Source organism: Gigantopelta aegis, unplaced genomic scaffold (assembly GCF_016097555.1).
Source record: "Gigantopelta aegis isolate Gae_Host unplaced genomic scaffold, Gae_host_genome ctg2053_pilon_pilon:::fragment_2, whole genome shotgun sequence".
Classification (NCBI taxonomy): Eukaryota; Metazoa; Mollusca; class Gastropoda; order Neomphalida; family Peltospiridae; genus Gigantopelta; species Gigantopelta aegis.
This window is the reverse complement of record NW_024532836.1, coordinates 39,178-59,993: the sequence shown is the minus strand read 5'-3', so window position 1 is coordinate 59,993 and position 20,816 is coordinate 39,178. Positions and strand designations below refer to the sequence as shown.

The 20,816-nt window shown below is 36.6% G+C and overlaps 1 protein-coding gene across 1 annotated transcript; it reads right to left on the bottom strand.

Moving 5' to 3' along the window:
* Positions 1-913: 913 nt before the first annotated feature.
* Positions 914-20,716, bottom strand: LOC121391292 (fucolectin-1-like). Its single transcript, XM_041522972.1, has 4 exons — positions 20,581-20,716; positions 6,597-6,821; positions 5,690-5,920; positions 914-1,834 (listed from the first exon to the last, which is right to left on the bottom strand). Exons 1-4 carry the CDS (start codon positions 20,618-20,620, stop codon positions 1,599-1,601), a joined length of 732 nt encoding a protein of 243 aa, XP_041378906.1. The 5' UTR covers positions 20,621-20,716; the 3' UTR covers positions 914-1,598.
* Between the last annotated feature and the right edge of the window lie 100 nt (positions 20,717-20,816).

The following is a 20,816-nucleotide window of genomic DNA, read 5'->3' as shown; positions in this document are numbered from 1 at the left end:
CCTATATATAGCCTCATCACTACGAGTCTGTTTTTCCGTGTTTTAAATGTCTCATTTAAAGAAGAGTTCCAAATTTTAAAACTGAATCGTGTCATGGAATTCCCTCGATAGTAGTTCAATTAAAATGTTTTGGATCATACAATAACTAGGTTTGGTATTACAAATGAATGTAAGTTCCATTTATAATGCATATTTAGAGAAATAAGGCCCACTAAATCCGTGAGTGAGCTCCTTTAAGGTATTCAACCCATAATAGACACGTCGGTAAGTTCGGCTGAGCTCCCGACACTTACCTGATCCAATGTAAACATCTCGGTAAATTCCGGCTACTCACATATTCAAATGAAACACGTAATCGAAATCGGCCGAGATGAGGTATGTGGCGGGATTATTCCTTGACGTCTGTTATGGGCCGGATACAGGTATGTGGCGGGATTATTCCTTGACGTCTGTTATGGGCCGGATACAGGTATGTGGCGGGATTATTCCTTGACGTCTATTATGGGCCGGATACAGGTATGTGGCGGGATTATTCCTTGACGTCTATTATGTGCCTATACCTAACCTATTATTCCTGAATCCAGACCATACTCTAATCCCTAACGCCAGTCTCGTAGCAGGAGAGCAGAATATATCGGAGTTTTTAAATGTATCTGGCTTCACGTAATGTGAATACATATTATTCACCATATCCAACAGGATATCTTATGCCTACCAATATATGAGTATTTATTTTCTATCTATCGGAGTTTTTAAATGTATCTGGCTTCATGTCCTGAAATACATAAGTTCACCATATCGAACAGGTGGTTATGTCTACCAATATATGAGTATTTATTTTCTGGACAAGATTTGTATCATTCACATAAATCATCAGATCAGAATACAGTCATTACTTTAGAAACGTTTTAATGCAAATATGGATATATACAAACTGAGGGGTTTTGCATTTGTATTCGTTAACAAATCAAGTCGGTGCTAGTTTCGACTTAGTAAACTAGTCTGGGAGTGGCAGTTTTCGTTGTGCCTATGCAGGGGGATGAGGCCTCCAGTGTGGGAATCTCAGCGGGAACGGCTCTCCAACTGTGGACGAGGCACTAGATAGTTTCATGGAATCATCCACAATTTTGCCAAATGGCTAATCTGACGCTGTTTTGTGCAGAGATACGGTCCTGATCATTTGTTACAGTTTAGTCTTTCATATTGTTCTGTAACATCAAATATGAACGATGAAACACTTATCATACTCATCAGTTAAATACTTGTAAATAAACAAATCAAAGTTGTTTTTGTTTTTGTGTGTTTTTATTTTGTTTTAACAAGATCCTGATGGTACCAAGAAGCACTGCTATGTCCTTTATCCATAGGAAAGCCACACCCACAATGATACATCCTTGCTGTTCAGTCGTCAACAGGAGGCTTGCCACTCTCAAGACAGTTTTTATCAAATAAACCTGCACAAGACAAAACCGTGCAAATATACATAGACAGCTGTTATGATACTAATAGTTTACATTTTTACGAAAATGTAGTAGGAACTATCAAATTATACACAGAGTTGTCATCGACCATTAGAAATAACACACAAAGGTGGTAATTTAATGACAATTAGGCGTTTTGATCAGTCTCCTGAGGCCAAAATATACCCAAGGTTCTCCTTTAGGGGTGTATGTGTCATTGCCAACCAGCTGACACTCGTGTGACTGAAAATTGTAGTCGAAAGCAAAACACGTGTCGGTTCTGAAGCACGTGTCACCACACTGGTGCATGGAGGACCTGTCAAGTGGGTAGGATGATGTCCAGCTGATGTCTGACAGAGGTTCAAATGCAGCACCTAAAATGAAAAAAACAAAACAATTATATTAATATATAAAATAACTTAAATAGTCTTGTGTGTAACTGAAGTCTTACCAAAGTTCAAATTTTGCATTTGATATTAAAACAAAATTACAAATATTAGACTACAGGATACATATAAGCTGTTGTCACGCTAAAATATATAAGATCAAGAATAGTATCGTTGCACAGCGTGAAAGAGGATAGGAGGAGCATAGCATAATGCCGTCTAGTATGACTGAGGAAAACGTGTAACACCAGAAATAAAACCAAAACCTTGTATGCTGAATTTTAACACCTATAGAAACTGGACCGTCGGAAATTAAAAATAACCGTATTATTTGGCCAACCAACCAAAGTGTGAGCAGGTTGGTCGAATGAAATTTAACACGTTCAATTAAAAATGATTTCAGACCATAGAACGTGTCCCACGGAACTCCGATAGTCCAGTGAAGGTATCTCTGCGAGTACAAGGACAGCTTAGCCTCTAGTTAGGTTTGTATTGTCTTCAACAATTTACTGATGACGTCTCTAAAGGAACTGTCAAGAGGCGGGACGTAGCCCAGCGGTAAAGCGCCCGCCTGATGCGCGGTCTGTATGTTATCGATCCCCGTCGGTGGGCACATTGGGTTATTTCTTGCTCCAGCAATTGCACCACGACTGGTATATCAAAGGCCATGGTGCATCTAAAAGATCCCTTACTATTAATGACAAAATTTAGCGGTTTTCCTATCTAAGACTGTTTGTCAAAATTACCATATGTTTGACATCCAGTAGCCGATGATTAATAAATCAATGTGCTCTAGTGGTGTCGTTAAACAAAACAAATTTTAACTTTAAAGAGACTGCCTTGCGTTTATAGCTTCAGAAAGACTCGTTGGTTTCCCCCAACAAATCCACTATACTAGCTTAACATATGTTTAATATAAACCATTATATAGATAAATACATTTTGAATGACTTTTGGTCAATTTATTTTAATTACCTTTGACCGTTGGAAGAAATAATATATTCATAGATACGAAATTATTTCAGACAAAAATCGATACTGAGATACTCCAAAACATTACGATGTCCATAAGCGCATTGGTTACAGAGACATTCATATTGTAAGCAAGAAAGGAATTGCAAGTTCATTGTCATTTTATTAATGTAACAAATATTTTATTTGCCGAAAACCTTTTTAAAATGGATACAAAATCAAGATAGTCTTTTTAATTGTCGATAATTTTTCTTCAACAAACTAATCTTCTTTGTTAACAACCCTCATCTCTAATGGTTTCAAGGCACGCTGTAGGTGCCAATCTTTTGTCACACCCAAATGGCCGATGTGTATGTGTATGCTGGGCTGTCGTTAAACATTTATTCATTCATAATGACGTAATCAAAGATGGTGGCCATTTCTAATTTTTAATTTCACGTTTATGTAAAATCTATCATAAACCCTTATTTGTCGGCCAGTCTTCTCAAACAATAAGTGCATTGGTTTGAGAGATATTCATAGTCTAAGCAAGAAAATATGAGTAAATTGTCATTTTATTAATGTAAAACTATTTTATTTGCCGAAAACCTTTTCAAAATCGATACAAAATCAGGATAGTCTTTTTAATTGTCAATAATCTGAAAAACAGCCTTTTCATCAACAAACCAATCTTCTTTGTTAACAACACCATCTCTAATGGTTCAGGGCACGCTGATTTGGATGCAACCCTTTCCAAGCGGAAACATTCACAATGTAGGTGCCAATCTTGTAGTTATGGTCAGGCGTCATAATGACGTACTTACCTTTTGTGACACCCGGTGGCCGATGTGTATTTTTGTTCTGGGCTGTCAAAGATGGTGGCCATTTTCAATTTCACATTTATCTAAAATCTATGATAAACCCTTATTTGTTGGCCAATCTTCTCAAACAAGGCATTGATATGATCAGAATAAAATAAATAAATAACAATAGGATTTCCATGACTAGTAAATGAAGTTATGATCATTTCGGGATGTTTCCTTTTGTTTTGGTATGTTTTGACACAATTCAAAGGTTCTTACTTCTTACTTAAATTATGAATTTGAATACAATCCAATGTTTTTGTTCGTCTTAGTATTTATAACAGCTACAAGTACGCAATAGAAAATATATGACCTCGAGAACGAAGGTCAGTAACTTTAGTAAACTGAATATGCTTCAGTGCAGCTGGTGTAGCTGTAATTTTTCGGATGACATTTGAAGGGTCCACGGGAATAACCTATGATGTCCAGACGGATAGTCAGTATTATAGCGGTCGTATGTCAAGGTCACACTGACACACTAAATTAAAAACCTATAATTATGGTAGGCCATTAAAAGTAATTGTAAATTATGCTTTTTAGGCATAAATATACCACGATTGCAGAGTTGAAAAGTTTAAATCCAAAAATATCACCTTACTTAAAACATCCTTACATCATAATTAATTCTGATACTCTATTTAATTTTGTTTAAAAGTGTAACAATATGTATTATAGATACGATTCCAAAGCAATAATTGTATCCAGAATCAGTTTGTACTTACCTACGTCAACCAATGACTTTTGATCATATCGTTTGAAACATTGAGAATCTTAAACATAGTTGTCATTATCTCATAACCTTTCACGTGATATCAGCACCACAAATGGAAGGAATCTCTGGAAACACATTGTGTGGTATGTTCAGAGCCGGTTTAAGGATCCGCGGAGCCTATATCACAAATAACACAGGATCCCCCTTCCCAGGATACATATTTTGCAACCAACTTGGGGACAGGGGAAAAGTTACCTGGGGAAAATAAATGTACACATCACCGCGGGGCCCCCTGAAGCGCGAGGTAGTAGCACGTGCTAAATGTGCTACTAGGATAAACCGTCTCTGGGTATGTTCAAGTTACCCAGCACAGAATGCACCAGTTTTAGGGATGCCTCTCCAGAATGTGGGGGAGGGACGTAGCCAAGTGGTAAAGCGCTCACTTGATGTGCGGTCGGTTTGGGAATCGATCCCCGTCGGTGGGCACATTGGGCTATTTCTCGTTCCAGCCAGTGCACCACGACTGGTATATCAAAGCCCGTGGTATGTGCTATCCTGTCTTTGGGATGGTGCTTATAAAAAAAACCTTGTTGCTAATCGAAAAGAGTAGCCCATGAAGTGACGACAGTGGGTTTCCTCTCCCAATATCTGTGTGGTCCTTAACCATATGTCCGACGCCATATAACCGTAAATAAAATGTGTTGAGTGGGTCGTTAAATAAAACATGTCCTTCCTTCCTGAAGACAGTGTTGTCTCATAGATCCACAAGAGACGAACTTTGAAGTTTTAATTCCTGATGACCCGCATCGTCGTGCGCCATAGTCTAGACCCAGCCCTGCACAATGCCGTGCACATGCGTCTGCCTGTCCAGTTGATATTAATGCTAAACTTTGTTTTGTTTAACGACACCACTAGAACACATTAGGCTATTGGACGTCAAACATTTGGTATTTCTAACATATAGTCTTAGAGAGACAACCCGCTACAATTTTTCCATTAGTTGTGAGGGATCTTTTATATGCACCATCCCATATTCTCAATTCTCAATGTTTCAAACGATATAACCCAAGTCATTGGTTGGTGTAGTAGGTAAGTACCATCTGGCTCTGGATACAATTATTCCTTTGGAAGCCCTCATCTCTCTCTCTTCTTTTCAGCTATTTTGTGTTTGTCAGATATATTGTTAGTGTTTTACTAAACATTTTCCAGTACCGAAAGTTCGGTATTTTGAGATTTGCTCGGTACGGTAAATCGGTAATTGAAATGATACCGATACTGAACGGTATATACAGTATACTGCCCAGCTTTGTGATATACCTGGTTTAGGTGTTGCAACTCCGTACACTTGTACTTCACACAGGGTGAGATACTGGTTCGGGTTGTAGAGAGTTATCTTGACAAAACGTCCCCGGACACCGGTCGGACATCTGATGGTGGCACTGACACCAACTGTTCCAGGATACGTGCCGCACAAAAGTGGTTCCTCGTTTACGAACTTAAGTCGGTCGTTCCAAAACACTTCGATACTGATATTGCGCAATCTGTGGGCTAAAAAACCACAAAATACGATGCAAATCATTGACAATTTCAATAAAACCAGCTTAGTACATAGCCTATGAACGATCCCTGTCGGTGGACCTGTTGGGCTATTTATCATTCCAGCCAGTAAACCACAACTGGTATATCAAAGGCCGTGGTATGTGTTATCCTGTCTGAAGGATGATGTATATAAAAGATCCCTTGCTACTAATGGAAAAATGTAGCGGGTTTCTTCTCTAGGACTAAATGTCAAAACTACCAAATGTCTGACATCCAAAAGCTGGTGAGTAGTATATCAATTCAGTGGTGTTAAACAAAGCCAACTTTAACTTTAACCAGGGGCGGAACGTAGCCCAGTGGTAAAGCGGTCAGTGTGGGATCGATCCCCGTCGGTGGGCTCATTGGAATGAATAAATGTTTAACGACACCCCAGCACGAAAAACACATCGGCCACTGGGTGTCAAACCATGGCAATGCAAACAAATAAAGTGATGATCAACATCAATACAAGAATTCAAGATTTAAACAAAAACAGTGCAAAAATACAAATATCACAGATAGATACTGACTTTTACTCAAAATTTCAATTTTGTGCTGTATTGGCCATTCTCAAAGGTGTCGTTAAACAAAACAAACTAACTTTAACCATCAGCAAGATTACCGTTTTCTTGTCTGATCTACTCACAACAACAATCCCTTCTGTTGAACACGACCACTCTGTCTATCTCGTAAAATCCGAACAGATCCACTTCCCACCATGCGTTGTGTTTGTGATATGTATGGGAACAGCTTCGGTTACCATAGTATTGGTCTTTTTTCCCATCAACCGCCAATGAGGGAAAACCAGATCCATACAGTGACGACTGACGCGCGGACTTGTGTAAAGCAATATTTGTGTCCGATCCGTGTCCTAAAAGATACAAGTGCACAATCTGTACATTTATAAAATATATAATCTCTTTTTGTTCGAGACTAAAGTCCGAACCAAAATGTTAACAACTACGATGAATTGCTCTCCTACCTTTATTTTTCGTTACATTTTACCCACAAATTCCCAAAACAGAAATCTTGAAAAAACAACACATTACAATGACACATATTACACATACTAGACGATAACTATGTCACCTATGTCGACTTTGCTGGACGCATTGTTGTTCGTCAACAGTGCATAAGGCGTACTTGGAATCATATTATTATAATAACTCATCTAATTTAAACTGGTAATTTTATATAAAAATTATTTGAATCAATTTTGGCTTTATTGAAATATTTGACAGTCAAGGCTCTTTATACCCTCACAGAGATACATGTAAGTTGAAACAAGAACTCTAGTCGAAATATATAAGATTCTGGTCAGATACTATTCAAAACAATGATTCTAAACTCAGAACATACAGTGTATTTAAATCAGAATCTAAATTAGAAAGCTACCTGCTCTGCACACAAACTTCGAACAACGCAGACAATTTACTAAAATGAAAATAAGTGCACACAATCTTCATATTGAATTTGGAAGATTCTGTAAACCTAAAAAGCTAATTGAACACAGCATTTGTTTTGTTTGTAATTCTCAAGCTGTGGAATATGAAAAACATTTTATTTTAGATTGCCCTATTTATAATGTTGGAAGGCAACAACTATTTGTTAAACTCGTTTTCCAACTTCTCTACTCTTAATAGCAATTTACAATTTATATTTATTATATCATACAATAATGGTGACATTGAAATCTTTAACCATGTATTAACATTTATTGGCGGCTGTATTTCTAAACATAAAGTTCTTGTTCCAGCTATCAGTGGGGCAGTAATTTAATTTAATTATATGCAAGTACTTTGACCATTTTATTTTTATATAATACTTTCTTACTACATAGTAATTTTATTCCTATAAATATAATACAAATTTTGTTTCTCCGTCTGGCCTGTACATTAACAGTTATCATTAATAATTGCTGTTGTTATTACTGATGTTGTATGTTTGTTTTTATCTGTTTGCTGACACCAGTTTGTTTGGTAATATAGTGATAGCGTTACAGCTGAACAGGTATATCATATTGTAACTGATCTAGGTAGTTTATTTATCAATTCAGCAACCAGTGTGTTTGGTTTATCAAAAAATAGATATAACTCTGGTATTTCGAAGCCATGGTTTAACAAGGAGTGTAAAATAAAGAGAGATGCATTTCATGAAGTAAAAAATAGGTACTCAGTCTAATGATGTCAAAATGTTATTGAAAAAAGATCCAAAGAATACAAGAAAGAGCTTAATTTAAATTACAAAAAAACATCGAGAAAAATGTGCCAAAGAACTTAATTCATTATCAAAATCTAACCCAAAGGCCTTTTGGAATACTTTGAATACATTTTTAAATAATAAGTACAAAAACCATGATATTCCAATAAATACATTCGTTACATTATATGAATATTTTAAAACGTTAAATGCTGATACACATGTAATGTTGATATAGATGATACACGGACGATATAAACATAAACGAATTGTGTGAAAATCCCCCGTTTGACAACATTCTTAATGGTGTTATAATTGAAAGTGAAATATCTGAAACAATCCTAAAGTTAAAAAATAACAAAGCTCCAGGTGCTGATGGAATACTTAACGAATATCTAAAAAAATCTTGTCCTCTGTTAATCCCAGTCTATTTTAAGTTGTTTAATATTATATTAGACACGGGTATCATACCAGACAGCTGGACAGTGGGGATAATTAAACCAATATATAAAAATAAAGGTAACCTACCGGATCCCGACAGCTATAGAGCTATAACTCTAATCAGTTGTGTTGGTAAACTGTTTACTGCCATCATTAATAACAGACTAAACCTTTTTGCTACTGAAGTAAACTTAATAAACAGGAATCAGGCTGGATTTTGGGAAGGTCATTCTACGAGCGATAATGCGTGTTTTATTGTCGTTATACCTGTCATTTGGTAAAACATTATACTGTATTTTTGTTGATTTTCGAAAGGCGTTTGACTCTGTCTGGCGTACAGGGCTATGGAGAAAATTACAAAAATGTCAGATTAAAGGTAAATGTTTCAAAATAATTTTTAATATGTATAGGATCATTAAATCATGTGTTAAAATTAATAATAAGAAATCTGAAGCGGGAGGGGGGGGGGGGGGGGGGGGGAATTTATCACCATTTTTCAATATTTCTGAATGATCTTGAATTTGTTTTTAAATGCTTCAAGAACCTCCTCTGGAAATAATTAAAAAAAAACCTGCCAAAACAAATTACATATATTTATTGAAATGTTCGTACTATTATATGCAGATGATACTGTAATTTTCTCCGAAACTCCTGAAGGTATGCAACATGTTTTAGATATATTGTATGACTATTGTAACTCTTGGAATCTTTAGTATTAACGTGAGTAAAACAAAAGTTGTGATTTTTAGCAAGAGAAAGTCGAGGTCAAATGTTGAGTTTATGCTGCAATAAGAACGATTGAAAATTGTTGATTATTATTGTTATTTAGAAATTTGTTTTAAATATAATGGGAATTTTTCTAATGCAAAGCAACACCTTGTAGACCAAGCTCAAAAAGCACTTTTTTCATATAAAAAAAAAAACCCCGGAACAATAGCATACCAATTCATATACAATTAAAACTTTTTGATTCAATGGTTGAACCGATTTTATTATATGGATCAGACATTTGGGGTTATGAAAATTTACTAATAATAGAAAAAAAATCATCTCCAGTTTTGCAAACGGATTTTGAAGGTAAAAAAGTACTCCAAATTTTAGGGTATATAGAGAATTAGGAAGGTTTCCTTTAAAAATACAAGTATAGTTACGAATGGTGTCATTTTGGAGTAAACTGGTTAAAAACGAAAATAAACTTAGTAGTATTTTTATATAAATTAATGTTTTCTTTAAATGGTGGTGAAAGAAATCAATTTAAATGGTTGAAATTCATAAAAAGTATTTTCGATAACACGGGAATGGGGTACATCTATACCAATCAAAATAATTATTTCAAATCGTATAAACAAGAATTAAAACAAAACCTATGCGATCAATTTATGCAACAGTGGTTCTCGGACATTACAAACTCTTCTAGAGTTCTATTTTATAAATTATTTAAAACAAAATTTTATTTCGAAACCTATTTGTCGAGATCATCGTACCAAAATAGATGCTGGATAACTAACTTGCGTACGTCAAATTTAAGATTACCAATCGAAACTGGCAGATGGTTTAAAGTTCCTAGAGAAAATAGAATATGCAAACTTTGTAATACCGATATTGGAGATGAATACCATTATTTATTCAATTGCAAAAATTATAATATTGAAAACATTAGAAATTGAAACACAGTGTAAAGGACTATGCAAAAATAAAAATATCGACAGATAGATAAAATTAAAATTTACAGTAAAATTCAGTATCACGTAGAAACTGTAATATAAGTTCTGGGTGGAATCGAAATGATTCGATCACATTTTGCTGACCAAATATATCTTTTCGAGTTTCTTTAAGATGCTTACACTCCACCAAAATGTGGCGCACCGTCAGAGTACACTGACAGTGCTCACACTGAGGTGGAGGATCTTGAAGGTGAAGGATAAATGAATGGGTCAAATACGTATGACCGATGCGAGCACGACACAAAACTATTTCATCCTTCCTGCACTGTCTATAGGAGGACTGCCACTTTCCCAAGACTGGCTTGATAGAATGAAGCTTGTTCAAACGCGATGACGTCATATTTTATTTTTTAATATTTTGTTTTAAAGATACCACTAGAGAACATTGATTTTATATTAATTACGTCACATACATTGGAGGCTTTCACCCCTCTTGAAGAGTATTCCATAAAAAAGCAAAATGGCAGACGGCAGAAAAATGCATGTATTTTACCCTATGCGATCTCAGCGAAGTCGATACTGGTGACATGATTACAGTCACGTATGTAGAATCTGTGTCACTGTAATGTGTTTTTCATAACTTGTGTCTGGGCAAAATGTGGGGAAAATGTAACGGTAATTAAAGGTAGGAGAGTAATTTATCGTAGTTGTTAAGAATTTGGTTAAGACTTTTAAGCCTTTTTTTCAGAATAGAAAACAACTTTATAACCATGGAAAATAGTTAAACTGTGCATTACATTTACGACTGTAACATGTATAACTGTCTATCCTCCAAAGTCCAACAGAACTATCACACCATTTACAGATGGTCCTCCTACAGAACTATGAGATAATTTTCAGATGGTCCTCCTACAGAACAATCGCATCGTTTCCAGACGGTTCTCCTTCAGAACTATCAGATCATTTACAGATGGTCCTCTTTCAGACCTAAGAGATCATTTACAGATGGTCCTCCTACAGAACTATGAGATAATTTACAGATGGTCCTCCTACAGAACAATCACATCGTTTCCAGACGGTTCTCCTTCAGAACTATCAGATCATTTACAGATGGTTCTCCTTCAAAACTATCAGATCATTTACAGATGGTCCTCCTTCAGATCTAAGAGATCATTTACAGATGGTTCTCCTTAGAACTATGAGATCATTTACAGATTGTACTCCAACAGAACTATTAGATCGTTTACAGATGGTCCTCCTACAGAACTATCAGACCATTTACAGATAGACCAACAGAACTACCAGGCCATTTACAGATTGTCCTCCTACAGAACTATGAGATAATTTACAGATGGTGCTCCTACATAACTATCAGACCATTTACAGATGGTCAACCAACAAAACAATCAGACCATTTACAGGTAGTCCTACAGAACTATCAGACCATTTACAGATGGTCCTCCTACAGAACTATCAGACCATTTCCAAATGGTCATCATACAGAACTATCAGATCATTTCCAGATGGTCCTCCTACAGAACTATCAGACTATTTACAGATGGTCCTCCTACAAAACTTTAAATTCAAGTCTTATTTGCATTTCTCTATTAGTCACACAACAGAAATCAGTACAGTTTTAGAATGACCTGGAACTGTTAATTGGAATGAAGAGTAAAAAGGAGATAACACAGAAGTCATGCATATGCTGAACGTAAATCAAGAATCCATATTACTGGAAGGTTTAGATACAAACTTTTAATGATGTTAATAAATCAGTTTAAAATGTTTACTGATGTAACTGTAAATTCCAGCAACAACATTATGAACAAGAACAATACACCACATTGGTCATGTATTTGAAGCAAGGTCTGTTTACATTTACTTTATGAATAATATGATGACTGTAATAATTTATTATTTTTTTAACATTTATAACAGTGTTAAAGGGACATTCCCGAGTTTGCTGCATTGTAAGATGTTTCCGACTAATAAAACATCTCTATGATTAAACTTACATATTAAATATATTTTCTTGTTTAGAATATCAGTGTCTGTATATTCAATCTGTTTCTGGTCGTCTTAATATTTGTAAGAAGCCAAAACTGGATTTTGTCTTCAAATAATTTCGTACGTACGAAAAAATACAGAGTGTAACAAAAAGACTATTTTTTCCACAAATATCCAATTTTATACTTTCTCCCTCGGATTCCGTATTTTACACTTACTCGGATTCCATATTTTATACTCAACCAAATTATGCTAATTCGGCTGTCTTTAGTCATGCTTGAGCAAACATTGTGGTGCGTTATTTTTATTCTTTTTGAAAAAATTGCTAGTAGGCCTACTTTAAGAAAAATAAGAATTTCACTTCATTTTATCAGGAGAAAAGTTTTACAGGGGTAAGAATCCGTTTTATATAAGCTTTGACAGATATTGGATATTTGTATTTGTGTTTAGTTACAAACTATTGTTCTCAAATTCTGTTGCGAGTTTTCAACAATGGCGGACAATCTAGGTCAAAAGCCGCGTCGGGTGATGGTTATTGGCCATAGTTTAATTTCTCGTTTGAGACAAGACGCAGATGCTTCGGTAGACCGGCATGGTTTTGATTTAACTTTTGATGAAGTAGAATTTTGCGGCATTCCTGGTGGGTCCGTGTTCGATATTACTGACAGACTGTTTGCGAAATTACAGTCGTTTACCCCGGATGTAGTTTGCTGTCAGATTGGGGGCAATGACCTCAGTCATCCTTCAGCAAAGGTCGAGGTCGTTGCCAACAGTATTGTGGCTATGGTTCAAGATCTTCTTTGTAATTTCCATGTGAGGCACGTCAGTGTGTGCGAACTATTTTTCAGAGCTAAACAAGGTCTTTTAAAGGTGATGTATCAATAGGTCTATACAATGACAGAGTGAAGAAAGTAAACGATATGTTGTCAACTGAACTTGGTTTTGAGAGAATGACTTTCTTGTCACATGCACGAGATATCTGGAATATTTTAGAGCTGTATGGTAAAGATGGTGTGCACTTTGAAAATAATAAACCCTTCTACAGATCAATGAAAGGTTGTGTTATTCAGGCTTTAAAACATTTAAAACAGGCTTTAAAACATTGGTTGGCATCTATGGTTTGAATTATGTAATATATTTGTTAACAAGTAACTCTGCAGCAACTGGCCTTGTGTCGTGCATATACGGCATACTCTGTAGTCATACAGAGGCTTAAACTAGCTGTTTCACAGGGCTATTTGATTCAATTAATTAATATTGAGAAGTAACCTTTATAATAATAAATAAATAAATAAATCAATAAATAAATAAAATTAGAATGAAGTCTTTCGTAGACTGTTCAACTTATAGTGCACAGTGTTTTAACGTTTTATATACAGTAACAATCACAGCACCTGGTTTGGCACCTACGGTTTGATTTATTTTCTATTTTTGGTTAGCAAATAACTAATAATTGGCCTAGTTTGTGTGTATATATATTTTTTCGCCATGGTCTATAATTATACAGCTCTTTTGTTTCATTTAATAATGAGCAAATTATAGTTTGAAGTATTGTCAAAATATGGTTTCATTGTACATATGTACATAGTACTAGAATTTAAAAAAAGAAAAAAAAAAAAAAAAGAAAAAAAAAGGTTAACCCAGTGGTCAAAAGAAAAAAAAATTTTATATTGGTACCCAGTATAGGGCAGCCTTTCTGCCATGTGCAGTAATTTTATATTGGTATGTGTATAGGGCAGCCTTTGCATAAAGGTCCATTTCACAATATTTTATATTGGTACGTGTATAGGGCAGCCTTTGCATAAAGGTCCATTTCACAATATTTTATATTGGTACGTGTATAGGGCAGCCTTTGCATAAAGGTCCATTTCACAATATTTTATATTGGTACGTGTATAGGGCAGCCTTTGCATAAAGGTCCATTTCACAATATTTTATATTGGTACGTGTATAGGGCAGCCTTTGCATAAAGGTCCATTTCACAATATTTTATATTGGTACGTGTATAGGGCAGCCTTTGCATAAAGGTGCACAATATTTTATATTGGTACGTGTATAGGGCAGCCTTTGCATAAAGGTCCATTTCACATATTTTATATTGGTACGTGTATAGGGCAGCCTTTGCATAAAGGTCCATTTCACAATATTTTATATTGGTACGTGTATAGGGCAGCCTTTGCATAAAGGTCCATTTCACAATATTTTATATTGGTACGTGTATAGGGCGTGTATAGGGCAGCCTTTGCATAAAGGTCCATTTCACAATATTTTATATTGGTATGTGTATGTATAGGGCAGCATAAAGGTCCATTTGCATATTTTATATTGGTACGTGTATAGGGCAGCCTTTGCATAAAGGTCCATTTCACAATATTTTATATTGGTACGTGTATAGGGCAGCCTTTGCATAAAGGTCCATTTCACAATATTTTATATTGGTACGTGTATAGGGCAGCCTTTGCATAAAGGTCCATTTCACAATATATTTTATATTGGTACGTGTATAGGGCAGCCTTTGCATAAAGGTCCATTTCACAATATTTTATTTTATATTGGTACGTGTATAGGGCAGCCTTTGCATAAAGGTCCATTTCACAATATTTTATATTGGTACGTGTATAGGGCAGCCTTTGCATAAAGCCTTTCACATAAAGGTCCATTTCACAATATTTTATATTGGTACGTGTATAGGGCAGCCTTTACATAAAGGTCCATTTCACAATATTTTATATTGGTACGTGTATAGGGCAGCCTTTACATAAAGGTCCATTTCACAATATTTTATATTGGTACGTGTATAGGGCAGCCTTTACATAAAGGTCCATTTCACAATATTTTATATTGGTACGTGTATAGGGCAGCCTTTACATAAAGGTCCATTTCACAATATTTTATATTGGTACGTGTATAGGGCAGCCTTTACATAAAGGTCCATTTCACAATATTTTATATTGGTACGTGTATAGGTCCCTTTACATAAAGGTCCATTTCACAATATTTTATATTGGTACGTGTATAGGGCAGCCTTTACATAAAGGTCCATTTCACAATATTTTATATTGGTACGTGTATAGGGCAGCCTTTACATAAAGGTCCATTTCACAATATTTTATATTGGTATGTGTATAGGGAAGCCTTTGCAACAAGTTTTTGTGCCAGTCTATGTTTGTGTTTTTATACCATGCCACCTAAAAGACGGGCAGCCATCAACAACAAGATGGTGACACATTCTCAGGAAAAGACTGCAAAGAGAGGGACCAGCATAAGCAGGTCAACACAGAGGACGACAACTGCCACATCAGCAAGTGCGTCACTTTCTGCAGAGGCCATTTCCATGTACCCGTCTAGTTTGCAGTCCCTTATTAAGAACGCCTTTGAGGCGGGCTTGAAAAAAGCTAGGGCAGAACATGTCGTCAATGCTCCACCTTCAGTTGCTCTTGCCACTGTCACAACTGCTGAGGTCACTGAAGCACCACCTGCTAGAAATTTGCAAGTAACAAGCGTGCAACAGGCTATAGGTGGGTCTAACAGCCTGGTTTCTGGACATTGTTTGGCATTAACGTCAACACATGACAACAGCTCCACTTCACCCTTTTATGCAGCATCAATTCCGTTAGACCACTTTGTTAACGATAAGGTGAAGGAGAACATTTGGGGTCACCATTTTGTCAGAATGGATTCTCTGTGTGAGAAACCACAGGTTTCTTACCATATGCTCCTTCAAAGTGAAGATGGCGAGCCCCCATCCGTGCAGTGGGTGCCAAAAGTCACCAATTCTTCTAAACCCATGTCATTTGACACATGGTTGAACAATTTCAATATTTTTATGTGTGTGTATTGCCATAAATACCCGGAAGCCTTCTCACAGCTACTTAAGTTTGTGAGCCTCATCCGTCGGCTGGCTGAAAAGAAAGCCGACTGGCAATACTATGACATAGCTTTTAGGCAATTGAGGGCAAAGAATCATGATTGCTTTTAGGCAATTGAGGGCAAAGAATCATGATTTGTCTTGGGACACCATCCACATGGAGCTTTGGGAAGAAGCTATGTTTCGACGTGCTCAGGCAGGCCTGTAAGCGCACGAGGCATTTGTTTTCGGTTCGCGAAAGGGGTCTCGTGTGCTGGGTGCAAATATGCGCACAAATGCGGCACATGTGGTGCAAAGCACCCAACTATCGAGTGCGCACTCTTACGTGCAAATACAGGACCAGGGTCCGATCCAAGCAGATACGCACCCCGCCTTCCGGAATTTCCCTTTCGTGGCCCAAGAGGCAACCCATGATTCATTGGCCCATGTCCCAATTATTAATTTGGATGGGGAACCTTCCCTTACCCCAGATATCGTTTCTCCCGTTGATGCAGATGCATTAGAAAACTTGCTGGTAGGGTACAGCTGTGAGAAGGCTTCGTTTTTTATCAATGGCTTTCGATATGGTTTTCATATTCATTTTTCAGGTACCACTTCCGAAAGATCCTGTAACAATCTGAAATCAGCAATTGACATGCCTAATGTAGTTTCAACACATTTACAGAAAGAACTAGATGCTAAAAGAGTGGCAGGCCCATTTAAGAATCCACCATTTAAAAAGTTTCACGCCAGCCCATTAGGTGTAGTGCCAAAAAAGCACCAGGAAAATTCAGACTTATTCACCATCAAAGTTATCCTGATGGACAGGCCATAAATGACGGTATTCCTGATACGTATTCTACAGTACAATATGCCACAATTCAGGATGCGATATCATTTCTAAAAACTAATGAGCTGTCTTTTATGGCCAAAACCGACATTGAATCTGCTTTTCGAATTATTCTAATTCATCGAAGTAACCATCATTTTTTAGGTTTTAAATGGAACAATCAATATTATTACGATAAATGTCTTCCAATGGGTTTGGCAGAAAGTTGCAGGATCTTTGAGGAGTTCAGCACGGCTTTGGAGTGGGTTGCATACAATAAATTAGGAGCAAGGAGCGTTGTACATATTTTAGACGATTTTCTTTTTATTGAAGATTCGGAAGTAAATGCAAATACAATACTTACACGTTTCCAAAATATCTGTTCACAATTGGGGTGCCACTTGCCCAAGACAAAACTTTCGGCCCGAACCAGGTTATGATTTTCTTGGGTATCACCTTAGATGCCATAAAATCAGAGGCTAGGCTACCCCTGGACAAATTATTGAAATGTAGAGACTTGTGTAAAAACTTCAAGAGCCGCAAAAAGGCTACTCTAAAAGAGCTGCAGTCTCTGATTGGCATTTTACGGTTTGCAACTTCAGTCGTTATCCCAGGAACAGCATTTCTGAGGAGGCTTATTGATCTCACTAAGGGTGTCAAAAAACCAGGTCATAAAATACGTTTGACTACTTCTAGCCGCGCAGATCTGCATATGTGGGAAGTATTTTTGAATGAGTTCAATGGTCACTGCTTCTTCCTATCCGATCGTTGGTTTACCTCATCTGATTGGCTACTGTATACCGATTCCTCGTCATCTATAGGTTTTGGTGCAGTGTTTAACAATGACTGGTTTTATGGAAAATGGGAGCCTTGCGCTATACCACATCACATTACTGCACTGGAGATGTACCCAATAGTGGTTGCAGTTCATACATGGGGCCACTTACTAGCCAACAAAGCTATCTGTTTTTACACAGATAACATAGCCCTTGTGTCAGTCATTAACAAACAGTCTTCGCGTGATCAGGTTGTCATGAGGATGGTTCGTCCATTAGTTTTAAATTGTTTGCGACATAACATTTTATTTTGGGCCATGCATATTGCAGGTTGTAAGAATCATTTAGCAGATGCCTTATCTCGTTCACAGGTCAAGCGGTTCAGGGAATTGCATCCAGCTGCAGACAGTCAACCCACTCCAACGTCTCCATTGATCTCCCAACAGATGTGCTTCAAACATTGAATGACCTCCTTAGTGCGTCACTCTCTCCGGTGTCCCTCAAAATATACAACCGCGTGTTCCAACATTTTAATGAATTTTCCATTCACTATTTTCATTCACCTCTGCAGATCCCAATTTCAGAATCAAACATCGCTTTGTTTGTCGCTTATGCTCACAACCGTAAATGGGCCCATAGCACAATTGCTTCACATCGGTCTGGTTTGCATATATACATAACATGCAAGGATTTCAGGACCCTACGAAATCATTCTTGGTTCGAAAAGCCGTTCAGGGCACAGCACGACTGGCACCATCGTATGACGTTCGTTTACCAATTACAGAAGCAATTCTGGTTCGTATGAGTGATGCTCTTGATTATCTTTTAAATTTTGATTATGAACGCAAGCTCTTTAAGGCGATGTTTACAACAGCTTTTTACAGTCTAGCGCGGATCGGAGAGTTGGTTAACTACACCAGTGAAAAGTTAGATAATCTAATTCAGGTCTCCGATCTTACTTTTGAAAAGTCTGGAGTAGCAGTTATCCGGTTTTTCATAACCTTCAGAGCTTTCAAGCATAACTCCTCTAAAAAACCTCATATTATCACGGTTGAAGAACTTCCGTCATCTCGGTGTTGTCCAGTTAGGAATCTACACAATTACGTATCCCTGAGAGGACCTCAATCTGGATGCCTTTTCTTAAATTCGAGTGGTATTCCATTGTCGCGTAGGCATTTCGACAACATTACTCGTCGTTGTTTACAATTCTGTGATCTAGATTTCTCTCTTTATAAGGGGCATAGTTTTAGTATTGGCGGGGCATTTTATGCAGCAACCAGAGGTTTTTCCGATGCCCAGATTCGTCTTCTGGGGCGTTGGAAGTTTGACGCATTTAGGAGGTACATTCGATCCCCAGCACTTGCATTATCTGGTGCTAGAGCACATCATGATTCTTTTAAAGCACACACGGTGTGTCTATACTCAACTTTAGGTTATTGCCATTCTAGTGAACATTTTATTCAGTATACTGGTCTAAGGAAGGTGGGGACTATATTCAGTAGCGGTACGCTCTTATGGTCACAGCCTTCCTTAAATAATATCTAATACAATATTATTATGTTAACACTGTGATGGTCTTTAGTGTTATAAGAAATTGGTGACAATGTTCAGTACCGGTATGCTCTAATTTATAGAGAGTTATTCAGTATACTTTTCTAAGGAAAGTGGGGACTATGTTCAGTAGCGGTACGCTCTCATGGTCACGGTTTTCCTTATGTTATGTTGGATACACCATTATTTAATGTTAATGCTATATGGTTTTGAGTAAAGGGAAGGGGTGGGGGCAATGTCCAGTAGTGGTACTCTCTCATTTGTCACCATTTTCAAAAATCATGGCGAAAATTTTCGAATCTTGCGGAATTCATTTTAATATGATGTAATCAATCTCATTACGGTAGGACCTTTTTTCTTTTGTGAAGCTACATGCCAGAAATTTGCAGTATTGACGTGGTAGGCAGAAGAGTCGAACTACTGCCAACTCACGAATTTGTATATCTCCAACATGCAGCTTGGGTGGCGGCGGAATCATGAAACAAACATTTCATGATGTCCTTGTGGCGGTTTATTTGCCGCACCTTCACTCAAAAAAGTGTGGTATTAAGTTGTATTACCTCTTCTTATTTTTAACATTACTAAAGATAATCATTTGAATTTTAAGAACAAACAAAAACCTAATTAAATAAAATTTGGCAGCCTTGAAAGGCGAGCCATTTACCGCCACTTATATCTGCTTGTTGTTTTTTGAGTGAACATAGCTTCACTGCATATTTTATATCACTGTAAAAATATATATGTGTAGTATGTTTCTTAGTTTTTACAAAATGTGTTAATACATCATGGCTATAGCTGTTTCTGAACAAGGGATACTGAGGGGAAAAAATAATATTTTAGGAAATAAAATGAAATTTAACCTAGTACAAATATTAGAAATATCAGAAACACGTTTAATATGCAGCCAATAATATTTTATGCAGAAAAATATATTTGATATGTAATTACAATCGTTAAAAAGTCTTTGCTAGTCGATAACATTTTAAAAATTGCAGGAAACTCGGGAATGTCCCTTTAAAGTGTATATTCTCTTGTTGAAACATATTTAGTATGTAATACATTTTAAGACATTAGAACATAAGGTATAATTCTAAAAATATTAGTGTCACCTATGTTGAATAAAAGGCTTTTTCAATGTTTTATATACTCGTATATAGGTACATAGACAGAGACGAGAAAGAGACAGTCTGAGATGAGACAGAGGCGAGAAAGACACAGTCTGGGATGAGACAGAGACAATAACAGACAGCTATAAAATCCACATACATTATCTTTAAAAGAGATAATTTTAATATGAACAACAATTAATTTCTTACCTAAAGCAACCAAGTAAAGCACAACAAGTGCAACTTCCATACTGTGATCAGACAGACAAGTTGTTTCCGAAATTCAAACTAAATAGCATACGGCAATCCATTGCGCCACATTATATTTAGTTGGTTTAATATGAACGAACGACTTGATTACTGATGCTGTATTGCTGTTACTTAGTTCTGTGGTTCTTTATCAACAAAATGGTCACGCTAGTTTAGTTTTGCACAATATGGTTCCA

Bases quoted from the DNA above. Each gene is read 5' to 3' on its own strand.
- LOC121391292 (XM_041522972.1), bottom strand. From the start codon at position 20,620: ATGGAAGTTGCACTTGTTGTGCTTTACTTGGTTGCTTTAG. The intron at 6,822-20,580 runs GTAAGAAATTAA...TGTATCTTTTAG, and splicing joins GCTTTACTTGGTTGCTTTAG to GACACGGATCGGACACAAAT. The intron at 5,921-6,596 runs GTGAGTAGATCA...GTGGTTTTTTAG, and splicing joins CAACAGAAGGGATTGTTGTT to CCCACAGATTGCGCAATATC.